This window comes from Tachysurus fulvidraco, chromosome 16 (genome assembly GCF_022655615.1).
Source record: "Tachysurus fulvidraco isolate hzauxx_2018 chromosome 16, HZAU_PFXX_2.0, whole genome shotgun sequence".
Classification (NCBI taxonomy): Eukaryota; Metazoa; Chordata; class Actinopteri; order Siluriformes; family Bagridae; genus Tachysurus; species Tachysurus fulvidraco.
In genome coordinates, this window is record NC_062533.1 from 14268655 (window position 1) to 14287610 (window position 18956).

Consider the following 18956-nt stretch of genomic DNA (forward strand, 5'->3'; position numbering starts at 1 on the left):
TCCAATATCAACAATTACACCGACCCCCTCGAGGTAACAGCCCTGGCGGCTCAGAAAGATTCCTAATTTTACATCTGCTTCAGGGAGGTCTGGCTTTAAGAAGCCAAATGACTACAGCTTGGAGATACTAGAGGTAATTATTCACATTCTGGGTGTGTATTTGTGATCGTCTGCTTTATTTCTTCTACTTACTTTTGCTTTATCACAGAAAATTCACATTAGTGTTCACCCATTCGAGGAGGAGGAGAAGAAGAAGGAGGAGGAGGAGGAGGAGGAGGAGGAGAAGAAGAAGTGCTTCAATAATAATGTTCAACCACCAAAACATCAGAGTTTGTTGGCTTCTTTCTTTTTGTACTAGAGCTACTGACCAAAAAAAAATCTTAATATAATCACTTGAAACGTCATTAAGCTGTGTAAAGTTCTTCTTCTTAAACTATGTAGTAAAATAGCTGTAATCTTCCTCACTTACTTGTTTAACCCTTGTATGGTGTTCGTATTTTTGTTACTCAGCCAGTGTTGGTGGGTCTGGTGACCCGCTGCACTTTTGGGTGTTTAATTCAACACAATCAAAAATTTTATGTTAAAATACTCTACAGATGTTTACTTACTTCATCCCAATTACAACACTTTTTTTTATTAAAGTGCTACTTGTTTTTTGTTGATTTTTAATAAAAATGTAATAAAAAAAAGTAAATCAAATTTAATCAAGTTATGAGTGGGAAAAAAATCAACAAATTTACAAATTTACAAAAAACTATTGATGTTTATGAATATGGGTCCCACAGACCCAAACACCATACAAGGGTTAAGTTCATTCACAAAATCAATAATTTTTTCCTCCTATGTTTTCATTATTTATTTATTTTTTTGCCCCCAGTTACCCTCAGTTACATCCCAAAGCTGATAATTTTCCAGTTGCTTCACATCATACTGTGCTCTGTTTTATTATTATTACCATACCACATTATTCATATTCATTTGATCACTTTTAGTTTTCTTTAAAATAATCGTTCAAACTAACTGGAGCTGTTGCAAAACTCAGTTCCTGTTTTCACGTATTATTTATCATTCTTGTACCAAGAAATAGTTGTTCTTTCACTCTCACCTGACGTTAACATAAGAAAAAAAAAATGACGCTTGTTATGTTACAGAAAAGCCTTGAATCTTTCTGCCCTGAAGACTTTTCTGTGGTGGAAGACTTTTTTCCTTTGACTGAAAAAGTTGTGATATTGGAATCTCCTTCTATAAACTCTATAAACAGGCATGTCCTAACAAAAAAATACAATTACCCACACTTTTGTCACAAATAAATACTGAATTGTCTGCCAATGTTTGCTTGTGTGAGTAAATTGTTACTATAAACCTATCTGTGATTATAAATAATGTGGTACTATTTACAGTGCTGCTGTTATATATATATATATATATATATATATATATATATATATATATATATATATATATATATATATATATATATATGTGTGTGTGTGTGTGTGTGTGTGTGTGTGTGTGTGTGTGTGTGTGTGTGTGTGTAATAAACACCTTTCACCCAATCAGATTTGACAATTCATTCGTTCAGTCGAGTTCTAAAATGTTTTGAAGCGTGTTGTGTGCTGTTCGAGTGTTCGTTGACGTAACAAGGGCACAATGAACAGTTTTTTCTTTGTTCTCTTCAATCAGGGAGCATGCATTCCCTTCGCTTTACAGATACATTCTGCAGCACCACAAAGCCTTTGTTCCTCTCAGTAAGATCTCCTCGGAAAAAAAGATCCGCAGCTGCCGATTGACCGTGGAGCAACCGCAGTCCTCTTCGTCTCCTGCCCATCCTTTTTTCCAAAACTGCTCTGTGCACCCTCCATGTTCCCAGGCCTGTCCATATGGGTCGGATTTGCTCTGGTTGTCGGCTCCTCTGCCTTGGGGGTAAAGCCTGCTCACTGGGTGCCATTTCCTTTCGCCTTGGTCAGGGAATAGAGATTGCTAACTGGATATAGACACAGAGACCCGGTGGGGTTTGGCCCCTGCAATACTATTTAAAAAATAAAGGATTCTGTGGTCAATCTGTGTGGTCAAGTCCTCGACCACAGCCCCTGCTGACACCCTGTTCCCCGAGGCTGTGGTTTTACCAAAAGCCATCATTTCCTAAAGTCTCCTTGTGTGTGACCCATTCACATTCTAGACGTTTTGGCCTAGTAAATGAAGGCGCGTTTTCTTCCAGTGGCATTTGCCACACAGCACAAATGGGGACCTTCTATTACCCAAGCTTAAAAGGGACTTTAAATCACATGTCAGATGTGAACTATGACACTACCCTGTGTGGAGCGGTGGTCAAAATGGCCTAGAGATGCATCGGTGTGGCTGAGTCGCATAATTAGAATGGGAAAATGGTGAGACCTCAAGGGATCATGGTGCCATGAGAGAGACTTTGGGAATCTGCTGTCTTTTAATCTTATTCAGAGACTTGCTGGGAATGGGCTGTTTCAGGACTGAAGATGCATCCCAGATGTCCAGGGTCAGTCTAACCACATCCATGCCTAGCTGTTTGAGCAGACAGTCACGTCAACACAGAACACTAGAAGACGTTTCAGGACGCAGAGTCTACGCTTTAATTGTTTGTTGGTACGAATAAGGGAAGGTCTCTCAGAAAAGATAGCTCAGTGTGCAAATCGTGAGAGCCTCATTCAGCAGCAAAGTACCATGATTGGCCATGCGTAAATAGGCTATAAGAGTTTTTTTTTTTTAAGTAGTTTCCCTCCTTTACACAGAACATTGTTAGGGCTATAAAAGCCCACCTGGCTCACGTGGGAAGAAGGGACGTGGCGACATTGACAGGGTCAAGAGAGGTCAGACGGGTCATTGTGTTTAGAGCATCTCTCACTGCAGAGAGGGGCGGGCAGGTGCAGCAGAAAGGAAGGGCTAAAAAAAAATAGTGAACTTCTTAGGTCAAAGGTCATGAAGTAAGCAGCACTACTGTCTGGAGGTTTCATATGATTGTGTGTTGAAAATAAGACACTGAATGAGATTTACTGGGGCTTTAAATAGCTGCATTTACCAGTCAGTCAAACCTGAATCTTAAAAGCCTCACAAAAAACCTGGTGCCAATGAAATTTGCCCGCAGTGGACCATTTAGTCTATTGACAGCTAGAAGTATGTGTTTGTTTTATTTCTTCATGTATTTCATCTTTTTTTTTTCTCGTTCTCTACAATATTTTAATGATTTATTATTTTATTAAATTAATTTCAAATTAACATTAGTTCAGCTGCACTTTTAACACAAAACAGCGATTCAATAAACAGGTTGACTTTTTATTCCTTTTTATTTTCTATTTTTTTTACATCCTCACAAGGATGGATTTACCAAAATTATGAACAGGTATAGAGATGAGAGGAAAAAAAGTAAAAAAAAAACAAACAAAAAAAAAAAACATTTGGATAGACTCACAATTTTATAATGGACTGCAAAATATAAAGATTTTTTTTTTTTTTGCATCGTTTCATAAAATGCCACTGGTATACAAATACACTGTGTATTTTAACAGTGAACGAAACATATACGAATATATCCATTGAAATTTATGGGGGTAGGGGAAGAAACCCTGCACCAAAAAACAAAATAATATATTAAACAAACAAACAAACAAACAAACAAACAACCCTGCCATGGCATTCGAAAAATGGTAGAAAAAACATGAGATTATTCTCTTTTAAAACACATTTACACAGGAATTTGTTATCCTTGTACTTCAACACTGTAAACATTATTTTAAAGACAGAGTGTCATTTTTTAATTTTTTTTTTTTCCGTTTTCTTCCAAGCTGGTGAAGATCCAGCTCTCGGTATCAGTGAAGAACTAAATGGCTTGGTTGTCTCGGGCAAACTTGTGCGTTGAATTCGATTCTGAAAGGTAGTACACATACGCACATCAAATGCATAAATATTTAACCTCTTCTTTGTGATTTCTTGTCGCTGGAATGAAATTCCTTTTTACAAGTGTACACACTGCATAATCGTATGTGTGCATGCTGGATCGAACGGCAGTAAAACACAAACGTGTGTATCTGGGCCAGTTTGTCTCTGAGCATCTTGAATAAAACCTTCTCAGGTTTACGTTTTAAATTTTAATCCACCTTGTTTTTTTTTTACGTATGCTACCCATAGGACAAAGAATTAGACATTTAAGCTAGGATTAACGATCATGTAAGAAATGTAGAATTTTTTTCATGGTATCTTTCCATGACTTTTCTTGGAGATACCAAAAAAAAAAAAAAAAAAAAAAAAAAAGGCATTTTATTAAGTGCTGATTTTTAAGCTTACATTTGGAATGGAAACAGTACTGGAAATAAAATGTATACAGACTTACCAAAAAAAATGTAAAAAAAAAAATTATAATAATAATAGTAATAAAAAAGAAGCAGCAGGCTGAGATTTCTAAGATTTGAGGGGAGAATGGTTATTTGTTAAAGCCACAGCAGCCCTCTGAATTGTTGAAGTGTGAAAAGTAGGAGGCTGGGTTGCCTCCAACATCTAAAATGAGCACATTGATTCATTCCACAATGCTCTGGGGATTAAGCAGCCACTTAGGACATTGCATGTTAGCTTAACAAACCAATTTTTTTTTAAATAATACATGTATAATACTGCAAGACCAGGTAAATGAATGGTCCTGGCTGAGGTTTTGTTAAAACAGATTTTTTTAACACTTTGGGCCCTAGAATGTTAATAACATCGCTCAATTTTCATTTCACTTAATTCAGGTTAAAATGTTTATACTACTATGAGGTCAAAGCCATTAAGTTGTGTGTTAAGAAAATATACACTGGTGTTAAATTTCGTTTAAAAAAAAAAAAAAAAGGTGGTAATGTAAACATTCGGATCACAAAAATACGGGCTATATTTCACGTTACCGGCCTTATGAAGAATACAATAAATGCTCGATGTCTAAAAGAGTGTATTGTCATAAAGAAGAATTTGTTTTGCTTGACAGCTGAAATCATACAAGTCATATTAAGAACATATTCAGCTGGATGGTGGTCAAAGGGAATCAAACTGTCATCCAGCTGCCTGAGACATCCCTGGTATTCCATGTCCCTCGAATTTGTTTAATATTTATTGTCAAGTTGACATTCAGTGCTTTATGCTTTAATATATCACCCACGTCTGGTGTGACTGCAAACAGCAGTAGTACACAAGGAAATCTCTCACTGATTTTTAGAAGTATGACTTCTTCAGATTTTTGCAGGACAGGTTAAAATGACTTCTTTTCCTTTTAGGAAATTCCTCAAACAAAATTGTGGCAGAATGCCGAAATCTCAGTATGTGTCATATCTTAAAATGGTGTCTGAAAATAATATTCTAACATAGGAATGCATTAAAACCCCTGCACATGCCATAATATACCTGCACATGCCATGTATCATCAAGAAATGACCCAATAAATACAGAAATTATTGCACAGTAGAAAGGCTCCATGGATTCTTAATGGACAAATTCCTGGTGGTTGCTGGGAATGCCAGCAGGGCTTTTTTTAAAATCCATCCACAAACATTTACTAACGTTCTTATTTCTCAGGTGGCACTAGAAAAAAAAACAAAAAAAAAACACAAAACAAAAACAAAACAAAACAAAAACACACCAAATCATTCCGAAAACTCTATAGTTAGATTTATTCAAAAGATTATCCAGCTAAACTCATCATACTGTCTGAAGTTTGTGCTTTACTGCACGGAACCTATGCTCGATCTGCCTGCTCAAGTTTGACATTGTTGCTCATCAAGTGTTCACCATGCCACTTCTTCATGTGTTTTTCAAGGGTGCTGTAGACGCTGAAGGGCATGTGGCAGATGTCGCAGCGATACACCTCCTTGCCAAACTGGCCATGGGTCTTCATGTGGCGTGTGAGCTTGCTGCTCTGTGCGCAGGCATAGCTGCACAGGTCGCATTTGTATGGCCTCTCGCCCGTGTGGCTGCGCCGATGCACTGTCAGGTTGCTGCAGTTCTTGAACACCTTGCCACAGTACTCACATGTGTCACTCCTACGGCTCTCTTTAGAGCCAGGAGGTCTGCCCGGACCCGGACCTCGGAGATGTGGTGTGCTGCTGCCACTCCGTCCTGACAACACTCCACCTTCCAGCAGCTCCCCAGGGGGTGTAGAAAAGCGCAGACTACCTGTCTCCGAGGAGGAATGCTCAGAGGATGTAGCAAAAGGTGACTGCCGGGAGTCACCAAAGGTCAGAAAGGGCTCCCTGATGTAGTGGCGGGAAGCAGCATAGCCAGCCAACAGCTGAGAGTACACATTTTCAGAAGAAATGAGTGGCAGAGATGGAAGCTCCATGTCCTTCTCTACTTTGATCCTCTTGGCTGAGGAGCCAGAGAGGTTTGGGCTAGAGACAGGTGCCGGCTTATGCTGGAAAAAACCTGACATGGGGTCCTCAGGCCCACTGCCCCTGCCATTAACCATGTGTTGACCTACTGCATCTGTTGCTCTGGCTGAAGAATCTGTGTCTGCCTCTTCCCTTGACCTGCGGCCCAAAGGCAGTCTCAAGTGATTGTCGATGTCATTATATTGGCTTTCCTTCCCACTGTCAATGGAGAGAGGTTTTTCTCTCATCAAAGGCTGGGACTCGTTCTCCCGGTTTCTGCTGAGTTCAGAGTCCATGCTGAGATTAGATGCGGGCCTGCTACTGCCATTCTGTTGCTCTTCTATCTCCTCCTCTTCCTCATCCTCTTCCTCCTCCTCCTCATCTTCATCATCATTGTCTAGTATTTCCCTGCCTTCTCCACTCTTTTGCTCCTCTCCTGTCGAGTCACGCCTCCCCCGATCTGGCGAGCTGCTCAGTGAACCTGACTTCTGTAAGTGGGTCTTCATGTGCCGTTTCAGCTTGCTGGCCTGAGAACAGGCGTGATCGCACAGGTGGCACTTGTACGGCCTTTCACCAGTGTGACTACGCCGATGTACTATCAGATTGCTCTGAAATTTAAAGGTCTTTCCACAGAACTCACAGGACTTGACCTTGCCTGCATTGCCCAATGTTGGTGAAGAGCTGGACCTGGGAGCAACTGGAAGAGGCTGTGTTGGTGTTCCGAGGAATGGTGGTGGCTTGGCACCAGGCTGAAAGAGCGTGGGGCTGAGGAGCCTATGCACAGGGGGCACACGGTTGGGTGAAAGAGGAGGTGTGGGCCCACCATTATTGTTGTTACTGGCCAGCTCACGGAGGCGGCGGGAAAAATCCATGGACGGAGGTTCCATGGGCATTGGTGCCAGGCGCATCACCCGCTCAAAGGCACTGGGATGCTGGGTGAGAATGCCCATCTCCTCTGGGCCCAAACGCTCAAGGTGATGACGGGGCGGGGGAGGTGGACTTACAAATGGTGGTGTAGATGGCAAGCGGGTCTCCATGTATCCAGCAGGCTGAGGCTCTCGCAGAAGAGGTGCTGCCATGCGGAGCAAGTGGAATGGGTTGCTGCTGTCTCCCAGAAAACTGGCAAGAGGTGAGCGAGGCAAGGCATCTGCTCCCAGAGGAGGGGGCAATGCCATACGGGGTGTAAGGGAGCAGCTGGAAGGGTGGTTGTCCAGGTAGATACGGATACCATGTGTGTTCTGAGCATGCTGCAGCAGGAACCATGCGCTGGTGAAGGTCTGCTTGCATGTAGTGCAGATGTAGCTCGAGGGCTCATCTTTCCCTGGAAGACACAAAGGGTACATGGTGTGAATGAAAGAATAAATATTAGCTCTTAACTCTGCAACACATTCCTAGGAGAGGCTCTGATGACACGCTTTAATAGATTTTCATGACATTCCTGCATCTGTTTGTTTGCAGCAATGGCTTTGGGTATAATCAAAGGGAAGAGTTCTCTATGATGAGGTTCATGGATCATTTCACTTTAAAAATTAAACAAGCAACATGTGAGCGGCATCTCACCGCACTCTGGTGACAGCCATTTTATGAGACAAAATGAAAATTGCATCGCTGTAAGTGGGAGAGCCGAATCGGCTGATACTCTGCCAGGTTATCAGTGGCCTCACGGTGCCTGCTGTTTGCTAAATCCTCAGTTGAGAGGATGTGTCTGTACGTGACTGTGTAAGGATCAAGGGCCGGAGGGTGGAGGGTTGGTGTGTGATCGTCTCCCTGAGACTCCCTGAGGGCTCGAGCCTTATGCAGATGGCAGGTACAGCCTGAAGGCCTCAACGCATTATGCTAATGTTGATGCCAGACAGGCTTTAATATACAGCTCAATTCACACGCACACACAGACACACGCATTCGCAATTTCCATATGGGAATAAGTATGTAGCAAAGGCAGAGGAAAGAGGAGATGAAGAAAAAAACAAAGGAGGTGGTGATCAGTTTCACTCCGACTCATAAGACTGCATTACAGTCACTAGCATATGTATAAAGCTTGAGTGTTTGGAATATGAATGTAGAATACACATGCACACACACACACACACACACACACACACACACACACACACACACACACACACACACACACACACACACACATATATATATATATATATGGCAAGAATACAGGATAATCGTTTGGTAGTGAAAGTGATCTAGAAACCTATTAGTGAGTGAAATATTATATTCAATGGAAAATTGTCTTATTTAAGATTACATTATGGATCAACTTCAGACAGAGAAGAAAATAGTGGTTCTTCTATTTTGTATGGTGTGTATGTGTGTGGAGATGCTATGTACTAATGGGAGTGTGATACTGTCTCTATGGCTGACAGGGGCCAAAGGGTGTTATTGGGGCCATGGCCAGGAGCTTGTATGGCATGGCCAGAGTCCCACTGGTGCTACTCTGCTGGAGAAGAGGAGAGAAGTGTGGAGGCCTGATGTCCGTGTTTAGTTTGGCCAGGCTTCACACACATGGCTGACAGGAGGGAGCAGGAAGAGGGGGAGGATTGATACTAAAATATAAACGTGCCTGCTCCTTTCTCTTCTCAGCATGCATGGAACTCAGCCCGGAGCTGAAGTGTGGATCAGAAGTGGACGTAATTGATGTCCCCCCATGAGTTCTAATGACGCCTCGTCAAGATCACACATTCCTCAAGTGACTGCTTAGTGGCGAACTGCATTTTTCTAAATAGAGAGGTGGAAGATAGGAGATGGCAGTGAGACAGACAGGGAGAGTGATAGAGAGGGGGTGTGAGGAGAGGGACTGGAAGAATGTGTGTATGTGTGCAGGTCTCTTTATGAGTGTGCGCCTCTACTCTGCCATAAATGTGCGCTCAAGCTCTGGCAATTTGCATCTTATCACTTCTTACAGAAAGAGCCATATGTTGCCAAAGGAGCGTGTCAGCTAACAGACAGGCAGGCCTAATGACGACCAAAGACAAATTTCATCAACTTTCAAAACAAGCTTGAGAGAGAGAGAGAGAGAGAGAGAGAGAGAGAGAGAGAGAGAGAGAGAGAGAGAGAGAGAGAGAGAGAATGAGAGAAGCCCATCATGAATAAGTTAAAATATGCTAATGACCCATCAGAGAGCCGTGTCTTGCAACGGCAGCTTGTATGGTGTGATGGTGTGAAATTACCCATCAGCCACCTCAGGATCACAAATCTCCATCTGATCATGGCCCATTGGGTCGCGCCGCATGGCACCGGGCAGGGCTGTGCCACACCGCACTGCTCCAGCCAATAAAAGTGCTCATTAAGGAATCATTGCCACTCGCTCTGTGATTCAATTTGCAGCAATTACGGTGGTCCGTGCTAAAAAAAAGCTCTCGCCGTGGGCCGTAGAGGTCAACTAGCAGTTAGCAGAGTGCCTTCTCTACTCTCAGGGTGTTCGTTGTGAGAGCCTAATGGCCACATTTGCCCCCCCACCCCTCACACTTCCATGAATAATGCAAGGACTACAGGTTAAATGGCCAAGTTGAGTCACGGCTGTGATAAGATATGCCAGGCTGTGCAGCATTTTCATGCTAGCCAAACTGGCGGCGCTAATCATTGAGGAGGGGCTCACTTCCCATCACACTGTGTCTGTGTGTATGTGATTAATGATGTGTGTGTATTAGAGGTGGTCCAGCATTAAAGTTCCCCACCGTTGTGGAGATGGTGTTACAAAACCCACACAGCCAATTAAGCCGTCCTTTGAGAGACCTTTTCAGGGTTTAGCTCTCATTTTGAGGCCACTCGCTTGTGTATATTGGTGAAGGAGGGTGTTTGATATTTAATTATCTCTGAAAAAGTTCATAAGCCTCATGTTTTGAGAAAAGGGGATGCGACCATGATTGCTAGCTCTAACACCAAGGCACCACATCAATGCCCATCCATGTTTAGTGATCTGGGTGAGACGCTGCCAGTCATAGCGATGTGTGTGTGTGTGTGTGTGTGTGTGTGTGTGTGTGTGTGTGTGCGTGTGCGTGTGTGTATGTGTGAGTGAGAGTCTGTGTGTTTGTAAGCCTTACGCCTTGCACTTCTGGGAGCTCAGCTTTCAGAATGTGTCACATTCCTAGCAGTGGAGGATGCTACGAAGGTAGATTTGCATAGAGAACAAAGGACGAGGTGATAACGCACCAAGTGTGACACCCCCCCAGCAGGGCCCACGCCCCCTCTGAGAACCTGTCACCCACTGTGTGACACCTGGCACGATGCCCACATTAGCATGGCTGTGATCTGCAGCTCCCGGGCGCCCACAGGGCCTCACCTCGCATTGCTGATGTCTTGTTTCAGATGATGGCAGCTAATCAAGAGGCCAGACTGCCATGCAAATCACACACACACACACACACACACACACACACACACACACACACACACACACACACACACACAAACATGTATGCATGCATGGTGGTGTGGGTCATGCTGCCACTTCTGTAGAAAAGCTGCTTCTGCAGCAGATACACACCAGGACGTCTGTGTATGTATATTTGTGTGCATGTGTGTGTGTGGATGGGAAAGAAAGACCTCATGAGAATGTGTTGCTATCTCTCTTGTTACAATACATAGTATAATTTATTTTACAAGTGAGCAGTTTAAAGTCAGGCCTGAATCAGTGTTTATATATGATATATATCTGAAACTTATTTCCTATACAGCACACGGGTTATAATGGGTATCTTGTTGCAGCTTGGGGTCTATCATTTCTATGCTAGTCCACTGGGATTATCAGGAAGCACACTACATATTATCTACTACAGTATAATATCATTTCAGGCTTGGCTACAATGCTCTATGAAATAATGTACAGTTGTGTTGAGGGTGTTAAGCAGTCCATATCTGCTTAGCAGTCAAGCCTCCGTCTTAGTGTCCAGAAAGCTGTGAGTTCAAATCCCAGGACTTCTATTGAGTCACTGTTCGGTCTGCGAGCAACAGAATTAAAGAAACGTTCCAATATTACAATGGACATGAAAAGGAGTATAAATGGTTTCTAACGGTTGTTTAAAGTCAGCTGCTGAATTTAGCCAATAATTGTTTAGACTCTGGTGACATAAGGACAAACCTAAGACTGTTGCACTGTAACAATAACCACAGGGCCAAATTTACAGCATGACCATGTTTACTTAGAGATGTCAGTGTTAACCAGTTCTATCATCCGTTACCAAACTTCTTTTTTTTCTTTCTTTCTTTTTTTTTTTTTGTTATAATGAGCCACCCCTAGGCATCCATTATATTTGCATTTCAAGTAAACAGGTTTCAGTGCAGGGAAACATCACAAAATTCTTGTCCATTCTAATTGCACGTATGGTACTGTACCAATGCTGCGACTCAGGGCTGTCTGGTATAAATGGACTAGCACGGCTGTCCAAGAAAAAAAAAAATGAAAGGATTAATTTTCAATCTCAAAATCATCTTAATGAAGAAGACTTATTTGTCACATATTTGTCACCTATACATTGCAGCACGGTGAAATGCTTTTCTTTGCAAATCCCAGCTTGCATTGCAGCTAGCAAATGGCTTGCAATAGCAACCGACGGGTATAAAAAAGGTATACAGTACAGTATGAAGAAAAGGATGGGGTTAATTTGTTTCTAGCCCTGTCTTTACATCCCTGCAGCCCTGATAAGTGACTTTGTTTATTTATTTATTTATTTATTTTTTTACACCTGCTCCACTATTAACGCGATATAGCTCAGGTTTATATATGAATACGTAAGGCTGTGTACGGGTGCTTTAGTGAAGCATGGAGTAATGTAGAAGGAGTGGATGTGACAAATCAGGATCACTCGCTATATGAAATGAATTATAATGTAAATCCAGACAGTCAACCAGATTTTTCAGATTCTCTTGACAGAAAACGACGAATCACGTAATAAACGAGAATATATATTAATCTGCTACAGCATCATTTTTTGTGTATCTTTGTTTTACACACTTTTCTAAATGCATCAAAATAATAATAGAAAATAAAATATTGACGTACAACTTTCGATAAAACCTGCAGACAATGGATCACAACGCTTCTTGGTACACAAAAGGACACACCTCCTGCTTTCAACCAATCAGCATTGGATACACTAACAACACCTTAGATACACACAATACTCTGTTAGTGTTATATATATATATATATATATGAGGGTTTGTATGTCAGTCCATTGTTGTGCCTGTGCATGCCAGGCTTTCCCATAAACCCCTGCTCTGCATTGGAACACACATACGCAAACACGCTTCGACACAGAAGTACAAACCAGCCTTAACATGTCATCAGCAGTGATTAAGGAGCTGTGTGTGCAATACAGTCGCTCGCGTTCTCCGTTTCTCTGTAACTTTTGTGTTACCCGTTCGATATCATGACCAGATTTCACTGCTTTTAACAGATATCAAGTTAAAAAGCATTCCTTTAACCCTGAACTGACAAGTTCTACGCTCTGATTCGGAGCTCTTTGACTCTGAGTGTTTCTTCTCCCTAAGTGGAAGAGGCAACTTTATGAGAAAAAGCAGCTAATCTGAAGTGGGACAGTTTGTGTGTGTGTGTGTGTGTGTGTGTGTGTGTGTGTGTGTGTGTGTGTGTGTGTGTGTGTGTGTGTGTGTGTGTGTGTGTGTATGTGTGGAGCCACTAAGTCATTGTGAATGGTGCACACACATATTTCAGAAGCAGACCGGTTGTGGCTCCACCTGCAGGATAAATGAAATGTAATGCGGCTGCTGTAATCACACAAACTCACACACACACACACACACACACACACACACACACACACACACACACACACAGACACACTCACACTCACACAAATAGTCATAAGAAATAAGACTGGACATAAAGGTTTCCCTCACCTCGCACACACACTCCAATTTGAATCTTGGCTAGAGGCCTGTTTTCCAGCAGGTGGTGTGTGTGTGTGTGTGTGTGTGTGTGTGTGTGTGTGTGTGTGTGTGTGTGTGTGTGTGTGTGTGTGTGTGTGTGTGTGTGTGTGTGTGTGTGTGTGTGTGTGTGTGTGTGTGTGTGTGTGTGTGTGTGTGTGTGGGTGGGGTGTCAGATCAATAAGCCTCAGTAAGCTAGACATTTTGCTCTTCTACCACAGGTTAAGACGCACAAGCTGCTAATTGAAAACACATACTGGGTCTGAGCGGTGTGCCATCATCAGATAGACATGAGGGGAACAAGAGGAGGACCTTGTGCCAAAGGCAGGAGCAGACAGTGAAAAATAAGTGGAAAGACAACTCTGTCAATAAGAGCTATGACTCCTGGCCTGGCCACAGCAATACAGAGTGCGCTAGCTAAGCTTTTCATGGCATCACAGCAAGCCTGAATCAAGGTTCGGGCACCAGCCCCAGTATGTGTCGCTATGCTAAGACCCGGCTGGCATGAGCCGCCAATGTCGAAGGGCTCAAGGGGTTTGATGAATGACACTCAAGCTTGTGGTTGAAGGGAGATGCAGACCGCCGTGCGGGGAAGTAAGGGGGAAAAAAGCAAGTGAGAGAAACAAGATCAAAGGGAAAGTAAGCTGGGTGCTATGCATCTCGTCAATCTTCTCCTGGATGGGCACCATCTCCCACCCACACATCCACAGGCTTTACGCTTTCTCTCGCTCTCTTTTTCACACAAACGCTAACTGCTCCAACATAAGACTGAAAGAATCAGCTCACAGATCAGGACCAGAGTCTAGGTAGCTCTGGCTCCAACATGTTCATCGCAACTATTGGAGGTGCTTACAGATCTCTTCAGTTTCACAGGAGGAAGCCATAAGTGTGCAAAACAAGTGTGTGTGTGTGTGTGTGTGTGTGTGTGTGTGTGTGTGTGTGTGTGTGTGTGTGTGTGTGTGTGTGTGTGTGTGTGTGTGTGTGTGTGTGTGTGTGGACCTCTGCATGTGTGTGAGCAAACTGGCACAAAGAACAGTCCCGTATGGGAAATAATTGCCCTGCCATTTTTTAGGATAACGTACCCCATAATGGTCCCCAGCTGAGTGCAGGCATCTAGACCCATTTAAAGGCCACTGTAAAACTCAGCAGACCTTCAGAGTGCCTTCCAATGCAATCAGGCTGCTATAATCAGAGTGTGTGCATGTGTGTGTGTGTGTGCGTGTGTGTGTGTGTGTGTGTGTGCATGTGCTATAAAACGGCTCCTCAGATGCCGCCCGGCCCTTATGATGGCAGAAGCCGCCACGCATGCCAGCCACCTTACTGCCATGCCTGCTGGCACCGAGCCCTAGAGCTGACCATATTACAGAGCTGTGTTACGAGTGTGTGTTTGTGAGTTTTGTGCATGTGCATGTGTAAAACAGGCTTTAGTAAATGGGTAAAGTTCTGCTTTTGTTCACACAATCAAAAATAAACAGAGACATAGAAGAGAAGAGAAGAGAAGAGAAGAGAAGAGAAGAGAAGAGAAGAGAAGAGAAGAGAAGAGAAGAGAAGAGAAGAGAGGAGAAGAGAAGTGATAACAAGACAAAAGATAAGAAATAAAACAATAAAACAGTAGAAGAGAATACTTCATTATGCTCACAATCTTGATAACGATAACGGCAGGATTATGATACTGTTAAGCTAAACTAACACAAAGTAATCTGTTAGCTCAAAATGCACAAATAGATCATGAGATCATGGCAAATCCTGTCAGTCAAATTTGAACAAAAATGGCCATGTCAACCAGACCAGTCCCCCTGATCCTGGCTGCAGCCGTGGGGGAAATAAACAAGAGGAGATTCGTTTTTCCCTTGGCTGTTATCACGCCGATGCATTTCAATCCCTGGCTCGGTTCCCTACATAGCTTATGGTTAAGGAGGCTCTTTCATCACGGCAGTGCCTGTAGCGCCAGGGCCATGGCTAACTCGGTGAGCACGTCGGGACAAGCCTGTGCTGGCATGAACAAAATCAGATAAGATCAGGGCTTATTTCATTTTGCAGGGGCTCCCACAGAGACAAAGAAGGGTACTTATGGTACCATAGTGTCCATAACGTCTCCCAGTTAAATCTATAACCTATGTATTGTAACGACATGAGATCTTATTAGCATGACACAACAAAGACCAAATTTTTTCCATCGAGATCTAAAAAAAAAAAAGGGCTGTGTTTCAGTGCATATAAGAGCATCAGAGGGCGAGAGTGGAACAGACCAGGACTTTGCCGTAGGCAAAGCTAAACCGGTTTCAATTTACCGAGCGATGTCATACAAAGGCTAAGCCAGGTGAAACTGCCAACGATCAACTCTCCAGCCGTGAGAGAGTACAGTGTAAACGCGTGATTCTCAAGGAGAGGTCTGGATTGTGTTTTGCTGCACAGTGAAAATAGTATCCACAGCAAAGCGGTGGCATATGGCCCAGTCATGGTCAGCATGCGGCATTTATCACATCAAGACAGATCAAAATCAGCGCCAGGGAAAAAGACAGACAGCTTGAGTGAGGGAGGGGAAAATAAGACAACCGTAAAAAAGCATATGAGAACTTCGGTGTTTAAAAGCGGTCGCGTTTTTATAATGCCACCCAGAACGCAACGACAATAACGGTGGCGAGCAAAGCCGCTGTAACTGAGCTTACGTTCTGGCTGGTAATGCTCAAGCCGACACCGCACTTTACCACTGAATTAAGCTCATGCAATGAGATCTCGCCATCGACGTGAGATGTTGTAATGTCTGCGGAGAAAAACTGTTTGTTTAAAACAGCCGCAGCTTCAGATCTCGCTTACTTCTTTTGCTAAGCAAGTCCTCGGCTTTTGAGGGCTAAGCCTTTAGGGGCCTAAGAAAAAAAAATAGGGAAGGAGTGTTTTCACAAGGAGATCAGTGTGTGTCTCTTTTAACATACAGCACCCTATACTTTCACCTTAATACCTTCCCGAGGGGACGAAAGAGAGCGCGACAGAGACAGAAAAATGTAAAAAATGTGTGAGGGTGTGAAAACCAGGCATTTATGATATGCTGTGAAAAACAGGAAAACATTGTCATGTGCTCCATCTTAATAGAACATGACCCATATAATCTGGAGGTCCTCTCATAATCAAGGAGCAGGAGAAGAAAAATAATGAGTAAAAGCAGAAAATCACAGGGGCTTAAACATGCTCCAGAAGCAGAGGGTCGCATCTGGGCGTCAGCAGTGCGGTTAGCTCGCAGAGACACGATGAGAACGAGCTGCTGCTGACAGATCCAATGGGACACGATTCCTCACAAGCTGAAAACTATAACCAGAGCAATGATGTTTTTAATAATTATAATAAAAACTTAGTCTCTGTTTTCTAAACTTGTGCCACAGCCAGGCAGCTTCTCACAAAATGTGAGAGAACATTAGGCAAGTCCAGAGAGAGAGAGAGAGAGAGAGGGCTGAAAAGCGAGAGGGACCAAAAGGAAAACATCTGGCGAACACCGTCAGCACATGCTGAAATTTAGCGGCGGCGCTTGCAGCCTAAATTAGTGGCGAGTTTTATTCCCTGCTGTGGTAGGAAAAATATCAAATCGGTTGCCATATGACTACCATAAAGCGGTATGTGGAGCGTTTGATGCCTTCATGTGGGAGACTTTAACTCCTTACAGGGCGGCGAGTGGAAAGCACATGGCGTGTCGCTCTTTTCTGCCGCACTTTAACCGATCCAGCATGGAGCAGGGTCGAAAAACCAATCAGCCGTCCTAGGGGTGGTCTGAACCAGCCCCGAAAGCCACGCCTCCAATCCCAATCCCATGAGTCCCTGGGGCAATGCAAACCTCCTGGGGATTTCACAAGCCAGACTTATGTGTTTGTATTGTAGGCTTTTTTTGTCTGAAACCACAACTAACTACAACAGGAAAGGTGGATGCTTTTGCCAGAGGTGTGTTCTGTAATGCAACAAAAGTCTTCTTAGGTTCTTACAGCTTCCTAGAGTGTCATAAATAAACCCTTAAAAGTTGTTTACTCAAAACCTAATTATTTATATCCATAACTTTAAGTGAAATACATTTTTGTAGATTGACATCTTTGGTCCAAAGGTAGTGAAAAGGCCAAAATAAAACCTTCAGAAAAGCCTAACTGGAATTTATTATTGCTCCAGTGATGGATAGTTGAACAAAACTACAGATTTGTAAGTACAGATTTGTTAGGATGTTATCACATGTGTCCCATCTTATAACCTTTTATTGTTTAAATGTAACAGCTGTAGCTTTGAATCGACATTATAAATGTATAAAATTTATTTGAATTGTTTACTTCAGCCAATGTCCTTGTCTTGGGTAAAAAAATGATTTTGTGGGTTTTGGTTATTTTCTCAGTACACGGTAACATATTGAAATTATTATGTGAGCAAACATTACTGATACAGTGAACCGAGATTGGATGAAGATAACAGTCACACCAATGCAATGTGATTTTTTTTAAGCTAGAGAGCTATTATTTAACATAATCTATAAAACTTAATATATCTATAATATAATATAATAAACATACGGTGCATCATTGGATCTTTAACAACATGACAATTACCTATGACAATGTATAAGACTTTATAGCTCTTGTTTTTTTGCATGTTATTACTTTATTTTCATGGTAAACACAATGTGTATAACTTCATGACACATTATATCACTTAACCAAAGAGTCCTATTTTGTCTTGTGTTTGTCTTCTTTAATAAAGGAATCGCACCAGAGACGATGACGACTTATTAAAATATATAACTTCACCAGATTAATAAATAGATAGATAGATAGATAGATAGATAGATAGATAGATAGATAGATAGATAGATAGATAGATAGATAGATAGATAGATAGATAGATAGATAGATAGATAGATAGATATAGATATATAAATAAATAAATAAAATGATCCTGAATTTCTTCGACACTTGTGATGTAACATGTTTTACATTGACAAAGCTTATAGTGTTAACCATGAAGTGTATAATTCAATTCGATATATTTTCAATTTATTTGTATGACACTTTTAACAGTTCACATTGTCTCAAAGCAGCTTTACAGAACTAAAAAAAAAAAAAAACAGAATAAAAATGGTAAAGTGAACCTCATCCTCATTTTGGTGACACTGGACAGTAAATAATATAAATAAATAATATTTCTTACAACAGTTTGTAGTTGAGTTGAATTAAGCAACCTGAGGAATTAATAGTTCAGCGCAATTTCATTCAAAACGTTGCTATAAACCGTAACGAATAATCATAACATGTTATGAATGTGCTCATAGGCCTTTATATACAGTATGTATGGCCTTCGTAGGAAGTGTTCTCAATTACTCTAGGGTTTTAGCTATGACTAAATGTAATGATGTGAAATGGGGAAGTTTGGACCAAATACTATGATGCGTTCTGATATTGAGCTGTAAATCAAACGCCTTTATAGTCAGTTCTGTACAGAGGATATGGAGGGCTGCAGATACAGTTTACTCATCCTGTGTACTCTGAGTGACAGTGTGAGAAAATGGCTTTTCACATCCGCTAACGATCTCTTGCACACGCACCTAGCCTCTTCACACAAATAGACACGCACACACACACACACACACACACACACACACACACACACACACACACACACACACACACACACACACACACACACAAAATGCCACTGTAACCTCTAATCACAACC

General features: G+C 42.1%; 1 protein-coding gene across 1 annotated transcript in view; it reads right to left on the minus strand.

The window, feature by feature from the left end:
- Positions 1–3298: 3298 nt before the first annotated feature.
- bcl11bb (BAF chromatin remodeling complex subunit BCL11B b) overlaps positions 3299–18956 on the minus strand; it is a 31674-nt gene continuing 16016 nt past the window's right edge. The window contains exon 3 of the mRNA XM_027155449.2: positions 3299–7680. Within this exon, the coding sequence (XP_027011250.1) occupies positions 5729–7680 (1952 nt within the window). The 3' untranslated portion in view covers positions 3299–5728. The remainder of the gene's footprint in view (positions 7681–18956) is intronic.